The 21,360-nt window shown below is 31.9% G+C and overlaps 1 protein-coding gene across 8 annotated transcripts in view; it reads right to left on the bottom strand.

Moving 5' to 3' along the window:
* LOC126745059 (uncharacterized) overlaps positions 1 to 21,360 on the bottom strand; it is a 50,887-nt gene that overhangs the window by 9,789 nt on the left and 19,738 nt on the right. For 3 of the 8 annotated variants that reach the window (XM_050452746.1, XM_050452776.1, XM_050452760.1), the window contains exons 2-4: positions 7,167 to 7,371; positions 6,837 to 7,098; positions 6,598 to 6,776 (exon numbers count right to left, since the gene is read on the bottom strand). In XM_050452746.1, coding sequence (XP_050308703.1) covers positions 6,598 to 6,776; positions 6,837 to 7,098; positions 7,167 to 7,283 — 558 coding nt within the window. In that variant the 5' untranslated portion in view covers positions 7,284 to 7,371. Of the gene's footprint in view, positions 1 to 6,597; positions 6,777 to 6,836; positions 7,099 to 7,166; positions 7,372 to 7,453; positions 7,579 to 21,007; positions 21,170 to 21,360 lie in introns of those variants that run through there. The other 5 variants (XM_050452793.1, XM_050452802.1, XM_050452768.1 and 2 more) reach the window with 4 other exon arrangements.

Below are 21,360 nucleotides of genomic sequence, written 5' to 3'. Positions count from 1 at the left end.
ATAACCTTCATTAGAAGGTTATTTTTTTTTATTTCATTTACGCAACGCGAAAGCTGACAATTGGTTTCTGCAGATTGGCTTAATATACATCGTGAAATTTCATCGTTTTAATCGATTCAGAACAGCTCCAACTGATAGCTAGAGACTTAGATAACTGATGAGGTTTTTTTTTAAATTCATCTATGAGAGCAGAGAAGACTTTATGCTGATATGTTTCTTAATAAGCTGTTGAGAACATTTATTGACTGTCCTGAATTACTAAATCTCCTGTTTCTAAGAGTTGGCCAGAGAAGAACAAGAAACACCGATCTGTTTCATGCACCTTTCATAGTAGAAATGATGTAAATGAAACAGCCTTAAATATGCTTATAAAAAGTGCCTGTATTGAGTTTATTAATTGCACATCTGTGATATATTAAAAAGAGGTACCTCGAAAAGCCCGCTAGAAAAAAATTTGCTCTTTACACATTTATAGTATGTATTCTAGTATTACATTCAGTTTTTGTTGTTTAATTTTTTCTTTGTTTATATATTGTTTTATAATTATCTTGTAAGATTGCATTAAAAATTTTCACTGTTCTTAAAAAAAATAATAAATAATCCTTAAAAAAATTAATATTAAAAGTTTAAAGATGAAAGGATAGATTCGACGAACGAATCCATTCATCATTATTATTTCATCCAAGAAAAACGTCCCTGAATTTTGTCAAAATATTTAAAAAATATCTGTATATATGAATATAGGATATTTATAATTAAGTGCCGATAATACAAAGCGTTTCGTCTTCGGTGATTTTAAGAACAAAGGTTAATATTACCATACATCCTAAACCTCTTAATTTTTTAATTGACCTTGAACTGACTTAAATTTTTATGATAAAAATTACTTTTTTATTATAAATTCAAAGTACATCATTTGCCTTAATGATTCTATTAAATAGTTGCCGTAAAAAAAACCTTAAACTTGGTCATTTGAACAGGATTTTAAACTCAAACACCTCAAAAACATTTTTTTATAAGTAATATTATATTCAATATTAAATGTTATGTAATAGACGAAGTTAGTACAGTATTAAAGTGACTTTCAAATCGGAATATAGTCAATATACTGTAATCACACGTTAAAATAAATCGAAAATATGTATATTGATCATTACTCGTACGTTTAAGGTACGATTCTCACTATACGTACCGTCATCATCACGTCAACGACACGTAAAATATTGTTACATTGAAAGCAATGAACTTATTCACACTCTACCTTCCCGACACCGTCACGCCATCTTCCGCACCGTCAGCCTGAATCCACATTGGTATCGGATCCGTTGAGAGTGAGTTGAGACCACGCGATTGCTATTAGCCAATGAGAGACCCGAAAGGTTTCATGTACTTACCTGAAGGAAAACACGGATAGAACTTGGTTAATTTGATTCATTCCGTTTTTGCGTCCGTTGTGCTATTTGTTTTTTTTTTGTTATATTTAAGTTTTAACCAAGACATTTTTTGCGTAGGATTCTGTAATTTTTAGGTAAGTCCTTTGTTTTCAGACTAATTTTTTTTACTAGTTGTAATTTTGTACCATTCTCTTTAAAATGTCGAGTTTGGGTTCGACCCCAAGTTGCACCTATTTTCAGAATCGGACTGGCCCGCCGGGCAACCGGGCATTTGCCGGTTGTTGGTGTTGGTTTACATTTAGAAGGCCTCCACCTTCTAAATGTAAATGGGCCCCTATTAAAACTATTAAAAACACACAAACATAGAACAACAAAAAGTTTACACATAGACTGGCAAATTGCCCCTATTGAGTAACCATTAAAGCATAAGCCGTTAAAAAATAAGAAGAAAAGAAACAAATCGCGGGGAATCCCCAGCCTCCAGCCAGGGATTCCCCGCGATCGCTTGCTGGCGACTTGTGTGTATGTTTACGTATGCACTACGTTTGAGAATTATTTCTGTTCGCACTGAATAAGTTTTCCTTGCAAATTTTTTTGTGAATAATTTTTATGAAGGTTTAGTGTAAGTGTGACGGTGTATCTGCTGTACAGTGTACCATAAGCAAGTCAGTAAGTTTAATTTTTTTCTATTACGGGTTATTTGCCTATTTAAATGATTTGTATGTGTTAATCGTTAATGTCATAATGTTTTTAGGATAGAAAATAATGTCTAGCAAGAACGATGAACTGTCCGAAGCCGAACCACCCCTAAAAAAGCAAAAGCAGTTTTTGTCCGGTTCACAAAAAAGAAAAATAAAAGAAAAAAGGCTATGGAGACTGCATCAGCATCCTCCATGAAGATCACGTCATTTTTTAATCTTAAAGAGCCTTTACCTACTAGTGGCCAAAATGTCATCATTCGTAGCAGTGTAGTTGCAGACAAAGGTAATAACTGTAGTTCCTTGGAGCCTGATGTTCAGGATTCAACAGATTCGGCTTATAAAATATCAAAAGCTTCGGCTTTGTTATCTTCAAACTCTTCGGATTCAGAATCGGATTTATCGGAAAATGAATGTGACGCTATGGAATTAACAGATATTTCAATTAAAACAAATAATGTAATACAATTTTTTTCTTCTCCTACCCACGCAACAGTACAAGAAAAGCTAAATTTTGTTAAACAACATCCAAATCAACCCACTTATTTCGATGATCCTAAGCTGCCGTTTAATCCCAAATTATACCAGAGAAAATTACCAAACGGGGAACTCGTTGTTAGAAACTGGTTGTCTTATTCTATGGAATTAAATAAGCTGTTCTGCTCTATTTGCATGGTTTTTAGTAATGTTAAAAATAGACAAACATTTAGTTCAGAAGGAATGAGCGACTTTCGGCATTCAACTCAACGTGTTAAAGAGCATGAAGAGTCGCTCGGTCATTCCTTATCTGTGCAAGCCTACTTTAGGGCAATAAGCAATCAGAATATCGAGGTAAAAATAAATGTTGATCTGGCTAATCAAAGAAAAAGTGAAATAATTAATAACAGAGAAATCGTAAAAAGAATCATTGATATAATTCTTTTTATTTCTAAGCAACACCTTGCGTATCGAGGTAAAGAAGAAAGTAGCAGCTCATTAGCTACTACGAATTTTAAAATCAACCGTGGTAACTTTCTTAAACTATGTTTGTTGCTAGCAAAATATGACAATATTATGAAAACCCATATCAATAATATTTCTTGTCGAAAACATGATAACAAACAAGGTAGAGGGTCTCATTTAACTTTTCTTAGTGAAACATTTGTTAACAAAGTTATTCTTATCTTGGTGAGTTTTTTGAAACAGAAAATATTTTTAGAAATTCAAAAGGCCAAAAAGTTTAGTGTGCAAATTGATTCAACTCAGGATGTAAGTGTAAGGGAACAGTGTGCTATTATTGCAAGATATGTTTATGATGGTAAAGTAAATGAACGTTTGATATCTCTGATAAATTTAAAAAAAATCATCAGGTTTGGCTTTATACAACCATTATAATGAAGAACTTAAATTAATGAATTTGGAAATCGCTAATGTTATTGGCTGTTCCTTTGACGGAGCAGCAAACATGTCTGGGCAATACAACGGACTACAGGCTCATATCAAAAATAACGCTAATTATTCGGTATACACTTGGTGCTATGCCCACGTCCTAAATTTAGTAGTATGTGATACAACAGAATGCCTAATTAAATGTAAAAATTTGTTTGGTCTTCTTAATCGCACTACGGTCTTTTTTTCTGAATCTTATAAGCGTGATTCAGTGTGGAAAGACCAATGTAATGATTTTAGAATCTAAAAAAAGATTTGTAACACCCGTTGGTGGAGCAAAGCAAGGGCTTTGGAAGTAATTTTCGGATCGCACCAAAATATATCCGATGAACTATACTCCAGCTGCTCAAAGCTTTAAAATATATATCTTGCGATCAAGAAAACGAATTTGATGGTAAAACATCGTCGGAGGCAAATTCTTTATTAAATACATGGACGAGTTTTGAAACTATAATTTTAAGTTTAATTTAAAATTTTTTCAAATTTTTAATATATTAACCCCAGCATCAAATTATTTACAAATCGCAGGACTAAATTTTCAGGTTGCTTTTAAAATAATAATGAATGCAAAATCCGAAATAGAAAAAATGTTTAATAATTTCAAAAAAATTTATGATAACACTAAGAAATTTATTGACTTAATAAATAAGAAACCATGTATTATAGAAAAGGATATACTTATTAAAGAGAACTTTCCGGTACATAGAACAAGAAAAGTAAAAAAAATGCCTGGAGAAGATGCCTCCGACGAAATTTCCAAAATTACTGTGCTGGGTCCTTACAAAGCTTTTGAAATTGAGACATATAAAGCAATAATAAATCAGATAACACAAAGTTTAGAAAACAGATTTGAAAAGCACAAAACCATTTATGATTCTTTTTACTTTTTTGATCCGCGAAATTTTGAGCAATTAGTAAAACAAACTGATCGTTTAGATAATAGCGTTTTTGAGGAAATTTCAAAACTGTCGGGATTACCTTGTATTAAAACAGAACTAATTAATTTTGCAAAAAATTTTAAGGATCTAAAAATCCTGACAGAAGATTCGTCCTGCTTACCAGAGGGATTTTATGTAGAAATAGAAAACAGTGAATCCGAATCTGATGATAATAATAAAACTTCTCCAACTTCACAAAAGAAAAACTATGCAGGTTGCTTACATTGTTGTCTAAAAATACTTCTTGAACATAATTTGCATGTCGGAGCATATAGTCATCTGTATATAGTATACAAGTGTCTTTTGACATTATCTTGTACGCAAGTTGCTTGTGAGCGTGTTTTCTCCAAATTAAAATTAGTCTTAAATCGTCTTAGGTCCCTTTTAGGGCAAGAGTTAGTAGAAGCTTTTATAATATTAAGTTCAGAAGCAGATTTGCTTGATGTTTTAGACTATGATCATTTAATTAACAAAATTGCAAATTCTACGTCGCTGTTGCAAAAAAAACTTCTTATCTAATAAGTAAGTTTTTATAAATTTCACTTTTTGTTTTTTTGCCATTTTATTTTATAATTTTATAGGACTAGAGCTTGAGTTTCTGATTTCTGTTAACGTAGCTTTAATTAGTATACTGCAGATAATAGAATATGTTCTTTGATTTTGTTTTAATATATGTATAATAATTTAAACTTTTTATTTGTTTTTTTTTCCATGGGTAGATAATATACCCAGTTTTCTGGGCCCTATTGAGGTCTCTGCCCGGTAGGCCCTTATGCCACCATTCCGACGCTGCCTATTTTAAATGTGGCTATTGTGGCTTTTTTATTAATAGTCAGTGCCAAAATTATTTGGAACACCAATGTTTCCAAGTACGTAATGGAGGAGAAGGAGAACCCGGGTTTTACCTTCGCGTAAAACTCGCTTTGCGCCGATGGCAAATATTTCAGCCAAAAACACAGGAAATTATATGACGAAATGTTAATTTCATTAATTTATGCGAGAAAACGTCTAACGGGATCCGAAAATTCCTTTGCAATCAAGGCATAAAAATAAATTGAAGCAATTGTGGGAGGTCAAAACTGTAAACCACAATTGCTTCAAACTATTTTTATGCCTTGATTGTAAAGGGATTCTGGGATCCCATAGAGGCCACTAAATTTAAAATATTGTCCTCATTGGCGCAAAGCTCGAAAAGAAAACCCTGGTTCTTCTCCATATATACAAGGAAACCTTGGTGTTCCAAATAATTTTGGCCATTGACTATTAATTAAAAAGCCGCAACATCTAAAATAAGTAGAATCCGGGGTCAAACCCAAACTCGACATTCTAAAAATAGAGGTACAAAATAACAACTGGTAAAAAAAATTTAGTAAACATTTAAAAATAATAAAAAACAATTAGTACAACGGACCAAAAATACGGAATAAAGTTCGAATTAACCAACGTCTATTCGTGTTTTCCTTCACGTAGGTACGTGAAAACTTTCAGGTCTCTTATTGGCTGATAGCAATCACGTGGTCCCAACGGATCCGTAATTACGTCCCAACGTGGATTTAGGCTCAAGGTTTTTCGCCGAAAATATTTTTACGTGTCGTTGGCGGTACGTTGACGTGACGGTAACGGTACGTATAGTAAGAATCGCGCCTAAAGCTAGGCTCGTTAAATAATCGATTTTTGTCAGATAGGCGCTGATGATGAACTCTTAATGAACTCTTAATGTCACTATATTTACACGATTTTTTATCACAGTCACTATTTAACCAGTGACTTATTAGTAAATAACGATATGATAACAATTTAATAAAATCTTTTATCGTGTTTTAAAATGAATATTAAAAAAAAAAAAGTGTTATGCCATATTAATCGCGATTCTCAAAATAAGTTTAAGAAAATCAGAGCCGTAATAGCTTTTTTATTGAAACGTTTAATCCCTGCCAAACCTTAACGAAATATAATACCTACCAAATTTTCATAAAATGCCCCCTTTCTTAAAACTTAACACCTGGTGACTCAAAAACTAAGAGGTTTAGAACATATGTTGATAATAACTGTTCTTTAAATCATTCAAAAATTTGCCTATACTCTATTATTGCCAATAAATACCCTCTAATTCAAAATTAATAAAACGTTATATTAAACCTGAGGATATAATTTAAATTCGGTCTCCTCTTTGGCACTAGGTATGGGAAAATCATCTATGCATTGTGTATAATCATCGTGAGTTCCTCCGATGGTAAAAAAATGTATATCGTAGCTCTTACTGTGCTGTTTTTCCAATTCTTTGTGAGCGCGTTTCACCATTTCCAAAGATTTCGTTTCTAAATATTATGTAAAACTTTGCTGATAAGAACGATAGGCAGTAGTTTTATATAATTTACCACTAAAAATCACTTTTGGTAAGGTATAGGCAATAGCTCCAGCCATCTCTTCTACGCTTTCCATAGGATCTATTGATGCAGCGCTTGCGCCCAAAAATGTAGTAGCCAAAATGGGAATGATGTTATGGATCGTATTTTCTGAGCATACCATGGTAGTATCTCCAGGACTCACTAGGTTTTTAGTTCTTAGTGCGCATGCTAAACGTATTGCCTTTTGTTTTGTTTGCTGATAAGTTTCCTTTTGGTCTGTGTCAGCTTCAATCTAAAATATATATATTTTTTCTTAATGTAATAATTACTATTCACAATGGATTATTTGAAGTCGCTTACCTGAAAAACCTTATCTGGTTGCTTTTCGCATAGCTCAAAAAATAGTTCGCCAATGGTTTTTAATATTTTCGGACTTGTGCTTGGGGGTCCTTTCAGGATTCTTGGATTGCTATTCATATCTGATGTCACTGTACATAAAATTGCATTTCAAATGGCCGATATCTAATTTACTGATAAATCTGTATATAATATTTGGCTTGGAAGACTAAAAGAAAATATAAAAATTTAACTCATTACTTTTTTAAATTGAGAGTTTGGTAAAGTGTAATAATGGGATAATAACTTACTCGTATAAGAGACATACCAGAAATATCTATTTAATATAAACAAAGTTTAGAATATCTACAAATGTCTTGTTAGGTCTTCGTGAAATATCATAGTACATGTTGCTGTAATGCCCTACCTAAATATCCTAAAAATATTTAGTTAGTTCATTTACTATTTATTTATTACCAAAGCAAAATTTCGGACAGCGACCATTTTAGGGTGACTCGGTAAATATTTGACATTTGCTGTTAGTGACTCTTGACGTTTAAATTTTTTTTAATTTCAGGTATCTCTCCTTTTTATTCTTAATATCTCGCTTCGTGTGTCGAAAAAAGTTTTGCGAAATTAATGGCTACCATAATTTCTGGTTCCAAGTTTTATCTTTTGTAGAATTAAAAAATAAAATTTGGAATAAAGTAAGTTTTCTAGACCTAGGGCTTTTTGGAGGAGACAATATGGGGTAAATAAGTGGAAAAACATGAGCTTATACGCATATAAATTTAGGTACCTAAAAAAATTATATTTTATTTTAAAATTAACTCGTCCGGCTAATCTGGCTTGAATAATGTATTAATTTTGTTTGTTTTTATTAATTTCTTGCCTGTTGACTGCAATAAAATAAAACTTATTTATAGAGGGTGATATACAACCCACTGTATGTAGGTATCTATGTGGAGTAAAAAGCAGGCCTGGTGTATAACGAAATGGATATTTAATTTGATCAATTCGGTTTTATTCCAACAAATAGGGCGATTTTCGTATTTTGGGCAAAACTTGTTCACCTTGTAGTTCTTTAGAAGTTTAGTTAAGTTTTGGAATTTTGTATATTAATTTTGTTTGTTTTTATTTGTTTCTTGCCTTTTGACTGCAATAAAATAAAACTGATTTATAAAGGGTGATTTACGACCTACTGTATGTACATACCTTTGTGGAGTAAAAAGCAGGCCTGGGGTATAACAAAATGGATATTTAATTTGATCAATTCGGCTTTATTACCGACAAATAGGGCGATTTTCGTATTTTGGTTAAAACTTGTTCACCTTGTAGCTCTTTAGAAGTTCAGTTAAGTTTTTTAGAATTTTTTACTACACTTTTTTAACGTTTAGAATATGGTCAAGTTCCAGGGCCGGCTTCAGCCAATTTACACCAGGGATCTTTGATTGTAAGATACCCTGTACATCGGCATTGAGTTTTTTCCTAAGAACTACATGCATTTCTTAAGAAAAATAGGTCACTATGTTAAGTGGCACACGAAAGGTTATGTACAAAAGAAAAATCTTCAGATGGTACACGCGTCTTTTTAGCGATGTGTGCATTAAAGCTATACCTAAGCGGTACTAAAGAAAGCTATATGTATATTTACGCTTAATAAAGAAAACATCAAATAATTCCAATAAAGTAAATTTAAATACCTCAAACTCATCAAGTAAGTCTGGAATGTTTGACAGATGTTTTTTAAAAATGATATTTATGTGCCTATTTCATTTTTGTTTGGTGTTGCTTATTAAACGCATGAAATATTATTTTCCCTTTGCGAACTATTTAATTGTAAAAATATCATTATGTACAAATGTTGAGTATGCAGATGTCGTATTTGTGTAATGGTAATGAAGGGGCTGCAGCAGAAGAATACAGAAGACGATGTACGACTGTACCAGAGTCACGGATATGCAGAAGTATAAAAAATAAAAATGTTTAAGGTATACCTATAAAATAGAACTATAAAGATTAGAAGAAGGTGACCACTTGCCTAGACTGGCATTTGCTAAGGGAATAAAAAATTATTGAAGAAGTATTTTCCAAACGCTATTTACTTATAAAGCCAGGTATCACAAAGGACAAAGACCAAAAGAGTAGACTTTCTTTAAAATATTTTATCGAGCTTGTTCGAAGAAATAATTTAAAAGGCATATACTTCCAACACGATGGAGTACTCGGAGCATTTTGGAATTATCTTGGATTTGCTGAAAGTCGAAGTCAATGGATTACAAAAACAGCCAACTGGTATGAATATAATAGTAGGTATATTTATAAAAAATCGCATTTTTAATAGCATAATTCCTAACAAATTCTAACACATCTAATAAATTCAAATTTTTAATAGGATAATAAGGCTAGAATATATAATGCCACAAATAAACCTTATTTATTAGTAAACGACTACCCCCTACGTAGTGGAATTTTTCTGACTGTGATCCAATAATTAAAAAAAGGAAAATTGCACTTTTACAATACAAAAGTAGGCCATCTCTAGAAAACTATATATTATGTTCCAAAATTGAAGCCGAAACTAGAAAAATTCCCAAGGCAAAGGCCAGACAATCATGGGTTTTATGGTGCTCAAACCTAAATAGACACACAAATATATCTAAAATATGGCAACCTAGGAAAATGTCTAGAAAATATGTTTATTCAAAACCAACCTTGGACAATTGGCTTGAATTTTTTAAATAAGTTTGTCCTCCTACAGGTAACAGAGAATAAAATACGACTAAATAGAGACATTTATATGAGGTGAGAAAAGTTTACATTAGAAATCAGCAAAATTTAAAAAATTGGCGCTAGATTCACGTATATAAGTCTCAAGGGTTCTGTATTAAGTCCTCTTCTCTTTAATACGTACACTGCTGACGTACATAATATAAGTTCCAACAGTATTACTCAATGTGCAATGACATCTGCATATACATATAATACTTAAAAAATATGAACAATGTATAAATAGCTTACGAGCATATAGGGAAATATTAAATTAGTCATCAGCAAATGGTTTTTAGATTTCTGTAGACAAATCAAATACATGTATTTTACAAGACACAATACCCAAAGGAATTATCCTTGTTTATTTAACACAAAACATCAGATTACCTTATACAAATTAAGTCATGCAAATATATAGGTGTATGTTTAGGCAAAAAAATTAGTTGGAAAGCGCATATTAACAGCATATCTTCTAAATGTGAAAAAGGACTTAACTTTCTAAGATACGACACAAAAACTTGGTGAGGATGTGAGGTAACGACGGCTTTAATTTTTTATAAGTCTTACATAAGATCAATAGTTGATCATGGATTTTTATGGATCTACCCTTACGTATTAGCCTTGATGCTGTGCGCTCTACACCTTTAAGTTAAACCTCTTTTAGTTAAAGCATTAGGACCTGCGTTGGAAGTAAGACGCTGCTTGCCTCTTGCTCCAAGTTTGTTATAAAACGAAAATATCTAAACACAGAACTTTTATGTAGATATTAGATACCAATTTTAAATCGATAAACATTGCAGCGTATTTATATCTGAAGCAGTTGCTATTAGGGAAGCACTTAACTTTTGTTTAAAATAGAAAATCCACTAATATTCATTAATTTCGTAATTTCGTCAGACTTCAAGCAATTGAAAATGGATACAGATGGTCAAATGAAGTAAATCCTATAATATAGGAAATTAAGAAATTAATTAGATGTATAACTATTTTATATAGCAAAATAAAAATGTAACATTTATATATGGGGTAAGGCACATATAGGGTTCAGGGGTGACGAATCGCTAGCCAAAAATAGACTAAGTCAAGGAGAACTCTTATCAGACTCTTCTTCTTTTAGTGATATTGGAATATGGGTGTAATATTAAAAAATGCTATACCTACTAAATGAAAAAAAATCATGAGAAAATGTTTCTAAGGAATAAGATTGGAAGGAATCTAAGTTAATTATAAAGATACCTCCCAAATACTACCTGAAAAGCTTAATGAGTCCAGGCGCTTTGTAACTTATTAAGTAATTATTAAAATGATATTTGGACATGCTAGTTTTCCAGCCCATCTCAATAAAAATTAAGTTTTACCATCTGATAAATTTATTATTTGCAGTATTATAGGTGACTTAAATCAAATATTTCTAGAGTGTAAAAAATATATTCAAGAAGTATTTCTATTAAAACTTATTAAAATATCAAAGTATCTATGGTAGTAAGGTAGTATGGTAGTAAATATCTAATTGAGTAAGTATTTCCCTACCATCCCTATATGATTAAGTTATAGAAGACCCATATACCTTGTAGATTAAAGCAAAAAAAATATATTTAAAAAAAGTGTCATTGTAAAACATAAGCCCTATCATTATTTTAATTGCAGGAAAATATTTAAAAATAAGTATGAATAGATAATACTAAATTTAGCATATCTATAAAAAATTGGAACTGGATGTATGACTATCGCTCCATGCCAAAAAAAAATTCGTGATCGGTGGATTTGACGCGGAGGTCCACATACTTTAATCCAGCCGACTACTTTTTATGGCGGCATCTAAAACAAAAAGTATACAGTGTTTTGCCCCTTTAAGTCCCTCTTTAAGTCCCATTTTCATTGACATTTCTTTTACGAATTAGCTCCATTTGTAATTTTATGCATATCTAGGTTTTCATTTTTTTTCTGAAATCAAAAATAAAAGTCAGAAGACAGTATTCTGAATTTATTAGTATTAGAGTTAGTTTTAATTTGTTTTAAAGGCCGAGCAGTAAACATTTTTATTTGTAGGTATAGCTTTAATGCTAAGACGTCTGTACCATCTAGAGATTGTTTTTTATACATAACCTTTGGTGTGGCACTCAACTAGTGGTTTTTTTAAAAATTTTCTTCAGAAATGTATCTAAATTTTTGGAAAAAATTAAAAAAACTTAATTCTAAGAACTTTGCTACTTTGTAAACGTCAACAAGTGTAGATGCCCGTAGGTGTCTATACAAAATTTTATAAAATTTGAATATTATCATAAAAAATCGGCTAAGCCGCTTACGAACTAGAGCTTGAACAAGTTTTTTCCAAGATACGAAAATCAACACTGTTTTATTACCACCAATCATGTTGGTAATAAAGCCGAATTGATCAATTTAAATATCCATTTCGTTATGCGCCAGGCATACCTTATCCTCCACAAGTATGTACAAGGTGAAACCAACTAACCAATACCAACTAAGAATGCGAGGTAGTGTATCTCGGAACGTACTTATCGCAGAGGCTTGCGGTAAAAAATATATACACTAAATCTAGGCTAAGAGAAGATCCTGGAAAATATTTTAAAGTTTTTAAAATGACCGCTAGGCGGCGTAACTGCGATCTTAAATCTAAAAAAGTAAAGTTTTTTGTGAATTTCGATCCTCTATTAACCTAACAAAAAAATACTTGATCTTTAAAGGAGAGGACAATCTGATTTTTTTATTCGACAGTCTTCGCTGTATCTGTAAAAATAATGTGGTGGGAGGGTATTTAAAGGTTTCCATAGGAAACACCCTGTATCTTAGAAATGGGTTAGTCGACTTTAATTGTGTTCTATAAAAAGAGCCATTCTAGGGCTTTAACTGTTTTAGTATTCGAAGTTAGTTTTACATGTCGCCAGTAGAGGGCTTTTTGAACATTCCGACAAAAATGGTAAATTAAAAAAAAATTAAATGCATTGGTACATTTTTTTTATAAGAAAGCAGCTAAATGATGAACAAGTACGCTCGCGCAAACCGCATCTCGATATCTTATTCCTAACCTAAAAGTTAGACCAAAGAAAATTTTATACGAATGTTTAAATTATTTTTTTTCTAATATTCTTTAATATTAATTTGTGGCTCAGAAAAGGACCGATTTAAAAGTTAAAGAGGTTTTTAATGCCTCCGTAGAAGTTGAAAATGTTAACCATTATGCTTTATATATTCTTGAAGCCTCTCATGGGTAGACATAACTGCAGCTTTAATTTGGGGTATCGTTCAGCAACAAGGGCAATTGATTAGCAAAAAGTTAAGATAGACGTTGGTATTTAGGGATTGTATGGCCCAATAATTCTCTCTCCCAGTATACCACACCACACATTTAAGCTCCAACGACTTTGGTGCTGAACTTCATGCGAAGTTTCTGCAGACCAATAATGCATATTGTGCAGATTGACTCTACCATCGCTATTAAAGGTGGCTTTATCGGTCCAAAGAATTTTGTATAAAAATTCTCTACTTTCCCGAATCATACCCAACAATCCAATGATAATGTCAATAGTCCAACATTCGATCAAAGTCTTCCTCTTTTAAGGCCTGACGCAAAATAACATGATATGGGTGCATTCTAAAATTAATTAAAATTACTAGTAAAAATTAAAAAATTAAAATAAATATTAGATAAATTCAGAGAATATTAGAATAAGTCAGTAGATTGTGACGGACATTTAAACATACCTAGAGTCTTTCAAAATATTTTGAACCGTTGTTCGCGATATGCCAAACTCAAGGAATAGTGTGCTCTTGTGCTAACATGAGGATTTCCTTGAATGTATGCCAGTAGTTAATATTTTCTTGAGTTCTTCCAATTCGTTGCTGTTGAAATGTAGGCCGAAAACTACCATTGGCTCGTAAGTTAGCCACTAATCGGGGAAAAATTCTTACATCGGAAGGACGCCGAGTTGGATATCGAGCTGTATAAACTCTTTTTAACTCTGCAGCATTCTGAAGACATTCAAAAAAAACCGCAAGCAAATCCACAGCTTCATCGTTCGTAAAACGCATTATTACGACAAAAATTATACAAAAGTAAATGAAACTATTGACAATTTGAAGTATATTTATGTTTTGATTAAATATTTGTTTTTTTCTCCAACTGCTTTTGGATAATGCTGCATGTAAATGAAGCAATAAGTATTATTTAGTTACGTTTTCGACAGCGCAAGAAAATGAGTGATTTAGAGTCATTTTCACGTTTTAAGGCGCGATTTAATGAAATGCTTTGTGATTTGGTGTCACGTAAAGACTTCTTGAATTCTGTCTTCTATGAATGCTACACAATATAGTGACATTTTGGAATCGGTAAAAGTGGTAAAAAATGCTAAATCTAAATCGACATTACAATATCGTAGCCTAAAAAGATTTGATGTCTGTGTAGTTAGTGGTGTTGAAAGGCTTATTGCTCCTGTTGTCGAAGGTGAAACAAATATAAGGTATTTTATTAAAATTGATGAAATTTTTGATATTCTACATGAGACACACTTGGCTATCGGTCATCGCGGAAAGCATCGCATGTTGAATGAGATAAATAAAAAGTATAAAAACATAACACAGGAAATCATCATGACATACCTAAAACGTTATGTCGTGAGAAATACCTAAAAAAAAGGGTATGGCATGTCAAAAGAAACAGAAATCTGCGAAAAAAGGTATTGTCGTCAAACCCATGGTGTCTTCGGAAATGAATAGTCGATGCCAAGTGGATTTAATAGACATGCAGTCGAATCCAAATCGAGGCTATAAGTTTATAATGGTCTACCAAGACCACCTAACAAAATTCGTACAAATTAGGCCCTTACAATCAAAAACAGCAGAAAAGTTGACAAACATTTATTGGACATATTTTGTATATTTGGGGCACCGTCGATTTTAAAATCAGATAACGGTAAGTAGATACTATAAAAAAATTCCTTATACAGGGTGATTGATGACAACAATAGTTTTTACTTTTCTATTTTAACGTTTTTAAAACTATTAATTGGCATAAATATTAAAGCATTTTTTTTTAACTAGGCCGAGAATTTGCTAATCGTATTATTGAGGAGTTGTGTTTGATGTGGGATGGACTTAAAATAGTACATGAAAAGCCTAGGCATAGCCAATCCCAAGGAAGTGTTAAGCGAGCGAATCAAGACATCCAAAATATGCTTATGACCTGGATGAGTGACCAAAATACTACTAATTGGTCAGAAGGGTTAAGATTCGTCCAACTCATGAAGAATCGGGCATATCATAATGGAATTAAACTGTCACCATATAAGGCAATGTTTGGATCTAAAATCAAAGTTGGACTTAAATCTTCCTCGCTACCGCAAGAGGTAAAACGTATTTTATAATTAGATACTAAAAATTATTTATCACATATTTCTTATTATTTTTAAATTAAATTACACTAATATAAAAAAGGTAAACCAGTTTTTTGTGAGAGAATTTAATTATAAGATATGTTCAATACGCTGTTTTCCACTTTCTGGTGCCAAAAAATGTGCAAATGATATGTTACATGTTACTCTGAAGAGCTTTTGAGATATTGACATAGAAATTAACACTTATATTCTGCTGTTGACTAATAACGTAAAGTTTATGTATACTTGTGTTGCTAATTAATCACAATCACAAGATATAAGAAACAATTTCCCTATTTTTGTCGATATCTTATGAAATAATAGAGAAATTGGGATAGAATATAATATTTTCGTATTTTTATTTCAGATTGATAAAAATATATAAAGATTTTTATTATATCATATTTTTTAAGCTCCATTTCCATTCCTTTCATTTGTACCATACCTTTTATAGACGAAAACATGAATAACTGTATTAAAAGACAATTTAATGATAATTTGGAAAATATTATAATTAAACTCATCTGAATGAAATGATTCTTGTAAACGAAATACTGTGGAACATTAACTTATAAAATAAATAATAAAATATCTTAGTATACCAACGGATTAATAATGTACCACAATTTAAAGAATATTCGAAGTAATAAAATTAGTAAAGTAAATATAAATAAAAAATTTCTTGATAATATAGATTATTGTTAATAACAACTCGACATCTATTTGGCACACCAGCACTATTATTAATAACAGCTTGACATCTTTTTGGCATGTTCGTAACTAAATTGACAATATTGTTTTGCTTAATTTGTAGTCATGTCATTGCTCTTGCATACATACAGTTTAGTACTCTTTTGCAATGCAATACCTGAATATTGCGCTCCTCTAAAAAGCTTTTTGCAACATGCAAACGTTGTAAGAAAGGAAATTTTGTACTTATGCGTTTTCGTGCAAGTACAAGATTTTCGTTAAATTCTGTAGCAGATGAACAATGGGTTCGAGAATTTGATACCAATATTCGTTTGCTATTACAAAACCTTCGACTATAATAATATTAGCCTGAGAATATATGGACAATCCAGCCCAAACTATCAAATTTCGGCCTTAATACCTGTCAACTTCTTAAATGATTTCCAAGCGGGACGGGTATGTTCGCTAACTTGTTAGCCTTATTCAATCAGGATGTAAACCAAAACTTGACTCATCGGTCAAAAGACTGCATGGTTATTCATGCTATTGACAATTCTGATATTCCTCGCCCCATCCTAATCGCCTTTCGCGATTTCAACGTGATAGTTCTAGACCTCTTACTTAAGGATAATTATCCTATTGCCTATTATTGGAGTAGTGACACTAACGCCTTGAACATTTTGAAGCTTTCAGTATCTGATTGCCAGTAATATCGGGGTATTGTAATCCTCTAAAGGCGAATAAATATATCATATACAGTGTGGTGACTTTAACTGGAATAAATTCAGTTAAAACTAATCAAATTTTATCTCGCAAAATTCCTGAGACCCGTCGAGTTTTGTTTATTTTTTTTCACATTTCAAGATAGTTTTTGTATTTTTTCACCAACAGGAGGGGTCCAAATTAATCCAAACTTTTTTTTTTCAAATGGAAAGCCACTTTTTTTAAACTCTCATTGAAAAGAGCCCTTTTTCCTGATTAAATTGCCCTATTTACTTTTGTGATTATCTAAAGGACAAATACGAAAAAAAAACCATTAATCTATTAAAAGTCTCGAAATATTTTGTGTTGGTAAATTTTTGGCGTGTTTGTCTATTTTATTGGTATCGAGATATTTCCTGACATTGTTGTAGTGTCACTGTTAAAGTGAATTTCAACCAGGTGTTAAATAAGTTAACTTATATTGAAAAAATGCCTTATTTATCCGAATCCCATAAGATTGAAATCTTAATGATGATTGGGTATGAGGATAGAAGTCGTACTCAGCTAGAGGTTGTCCACTTATTCAGGCAGAAATATCCAGATTTGCCACCTATTAACCAAGGTACGGTTAGTAAAATCGAAAGCAGATTTCGAGAAGTTGGGCACGTGAGGGATGTTTCAAGACAAAGATCTTCTAAAATCGATGAAAACACCCAATTAAATGTATTGTTAGCGATGGAAGAAAATCCGGTAACTGCAGCCAGAAGAGTAGCTCACGAAAACTCAAAAATAAATCTGTGCTAAAAATTTTAAAAAGTGCAAACAAACGACCTTATAAAATGCAACCCATTCAAGAGTTATTGGAAGATGATCCAGATCGCAGAGTTCAGTTCTGTGAAATAATGATTACCGCCATTGACGAAAATCGCATATCTTCAGAGTGGATCCTATTTTCTGATGAGGCTACATTCACCCTATATGGCTATGTTGATAAGCAGAACTGTCGCTACTGGTCTGACGAGAACCCACAGGAAAATAAATATATAGTACCCAGGGAAATATAAATACCATATAAATACCCAGGGAAACTAATACACAATATCCCCAGAAAACTAATGTTTGGTCTGGCATAATTGGCAGGCAAGTTATAGGGCCCATATTCTTCAATGATACTTTAACTGGGGAAAGATATCTAGAATTTCTAGAACATGAACTAGTTCCAGTCTTATGTGCCTTATATCCGAGTCAGTTCGATCCAGATTTGTATGATGAAAGAATCTGGATGCAACAAGATGGCGCTCCCCCACATTATGCCCGTAATGTACGCCAGTATTTAGATGACAATTTTCCAAACAGATGGATTGGTAGAAGGGGTGCAATCGAGTGGCCGGCACGTTCTCCCGATCTCACCCCACTTGATTTTTTTCTGTGGGGACATTTGAAAAGTCAAATTTATATGAGAAAACCAGGAAACCTAGACGAACTCAAAGAACGTATTAGGCAAGAAATCCGACAAATATCTCCAGAAGTGTTAGAAAATGTCAGAAACCAATTTTATTATCGTCTTGGGCTTTGCCAACAAGTAAATGGTGCTCATTTTGAGCATATTATACATTAAACGAAACTTTTAATAATTTAATGGTTTTTATTTTTTTTTTTCGTATTTCTCCTTTAGATAATCACAAAAGTAAATAGGGCAATTTAATCAAGAAAAAGGGCTCTTTTCAATGAGAGTTTAAAAAAAGTGGCTTTCCATTTGAAAAAAAAAAGTTGGGGTGAATTTGGACTCCCCCTGTAGATGAAAAAATACAAAAACTATCTTAAAATGTAATAAAAAAATAAACAAAAAACGACGGGTCTAAGGAATTTTGCGAGATAAATTTTGATTAGTTTTAACTGAATTTATTCCAGTTAAAGTCACCAGACTGTATATACCTAGTACTGCCATAATATTCCTTCAATCCAATCTTTGCCATAATATTCCTATTATTGGTAGAATCTACAACTTCGGCGGCGTCGCATATGTTCATACACCAGTGTATCATATCAATAGCTTGTAACTATATTGTTCGCACAATTAAAACAATTGGTCGTACAGATAATACATTTGGATTTAGATGTTCTCTGAACATGAAAATTAATTTCTCTGAACTTCCTCTATAATGCTATTAAGTAATTTTGCAAAAAAAGTAATTCCCTCCTGTGAGATGATTTTCTAATGTGTGTGATAAACGTGTTTCATACGTTAATCGAAAACTTGTGCTGAAAATTAGTTTCGACTATTGGATTGGCATGTGGATTTTAGTGTGACCATATAGAGTTATGACTATTATTAATGCCATCACGGGTGAATATTGCTTCTTCAATAAAAAATATGCGCGATACAACAGGACGATTATTATTTATCCAACCACAAAATTTCATACTTCTAACACAACCTTCCGGTTATAGGCGCTGTACATGATATGGATATAGGATTTGCTTATGGAGCGTGTTGATTACTCATTTCTGTGGAATGACCAATTGAGTATCAATTCTTCACGAGCTGGTCATTGGATCATCTTCTACCGAATTTAGAATATTTTCTACTTTTTCTAAACCTTGTCGAACGGTTTGCTTAGATGTTATGTTACTACTAGACAGAGTTCCGGTCTCGCAAAGTTTGTTAAAAACTCTGATAAATACGTTTTTGTCCAGATTTTTCTCATGTGGAAATCGTCGACGGTAGCTGTAGCACTTTCATTACAAAAGCCATAAACAAAAACCATATTTGCATATTTTTAAATTTGAAAAAATGTGTGGCATTTTATACGATTTTAATCATACACACTCGAAAAAAAAATGCGTCAATTACACTGACACTAACACATGTCAGAACAATAATCGGTAACTACAGCATTTGTGATAAGAAGAGATAAACTGTTTAAAACATTTTAATTACGCTATAATGTAAAAACAAATTAAAAATCAGATAAGAACATACAAGCTTTTTAAAATATTTTCACGTGTACAATATTCACCTGGAGTTTAGTGCATTCCTCCCGACTTTCCCTATATATATAGATACGATTTGTGTTTTTATTTTATTGGTTCAAATTAATATCTGTTAATTCTGATTTCTTATTCTTGTAAGATTTAATGGATTTTAAAGAAATAAAAAATATTTCTGAATTATAGGCTTACTTAATGTATTAAGTAAGCCTATAATGGGGGTGAAGTTTATTTTAAAGGTAACTTTAATATTTTATAGGATAATGCATAAGTACTAATCAATAAAGTTAAATCAGATTTATCTGGAACCAGCAGGTCAAATTTAAAAAACAAAGCGCTATTTAAAAAAAATTAATGCTCTTTCAAAGATGTATCAAAACACACCCCTTCTCATCTAAAAAATAAGGCTCAATGTCACCCCTGCTAAGGGGTTGAAGTTGTGGGGTTAAGAATGTAAACAAAAAATCGTTTTTCTAAAATTAAAAATCGACTGGTGCGAGTGTTTTTGTTTTATAAATCAAGAGCCTTTAAAAACTAGCGCTAAAAGTATTAAACAATAGTATTGCTTCAAAATCTTTGACAAGCTGTCATACTGCGAAAACTCAAGTTAGCAATTTAAAACTTGGCAGTTGTAACTAGAATAAATAGACCTTTAAAATAATCACTTGACTCCCACTCCCATTTAAGATTTTAAGGGTGGTTACAACCTCCGCCAAGGGGTTGATATTAAAATATTATTGTAAGTTGGTCCTAAAATAAAAAATCGACAGGTCCGAGCAATTTTAATTTTTTTTTAAATAAGGGCCTCAAATCTTGCTAGACTGTTTTCAATTGGCCAACCTGTATAAGTTCGTTTATAGGTATATGAAAATATTATTTACCTAATATTGAGTTTCTACTATATACTATTTCTACTAACTTATCTATTCTAAGTTGAAATGGTATTCCACAATTCAGAATCCGGTTGAATGAGAGAGAAGTAAAATATTCGATTGAGGAATAATAAAACTAATATATCTTTGGCAGAACGGTACTAGTTTTAAATGCATTAGGTTTTTCCTATCTCCAACCCTTAATTAGTTTATTTTTAAAATTAACACCCAGCAAAGTTTCGTTTTGTAATTATATTAAAACTTAAATAGAAAGCTTGAACTAGTAATCATTTAACCTCATAATTATTAAATGATAACATTATTTTTGAATAATAAATATACATACATTATTTTATTCAGTCGGAAATAATAACCCGGACACCGGCATCTAATTGCTTATCAATATTCATTCAATAATGAAGCAGTTTATGTTCTAGAAAGAACTTACCAGATATACTACAAAGCCCCTAATTATAACACATATCACATAACGTATGACACCAAAAACAATATAATAAAACAAAACGAGGGTTAATTAACTGCTATTTCTAAATATAACTTTTACGGTGGCTTCGTGCAGGAAGAAGTAGAGAGCGACTAACAGACTTAAGCAGATAAGCCTATAAAGCCCAAACGAGTTTTAAATTTGATAAAAATTATGTGGTATCTAAAGGTGCACATATACTAGTTTAAAGTTGTGACATCACACAGTGATTCGATCAATGAACTAAATTCAAAACAGTATATATTTATTTTTATAAAACAAAATAGTGATTTGTGACAAAATTTTCACAGATATTT

Source organism: Anthonomus grandis, chromosome 1 (genome assembly GCF_022605725.1).
Source record: "Anthonomus grandis grandis chromosome 1, icAntGran1.3, whole genome shotgun sequence".
NCBI classification, from domain to species: domain Eukaryota; kingdom Metazoa; phylum Arthropoda; class Insecta; order Coleoptera; family Curculionidae; genus Anthonomus; species Anthonomus grandis.
This window is presented reverse-complemented; position numbering and strand designations above follow the sequence as displayed.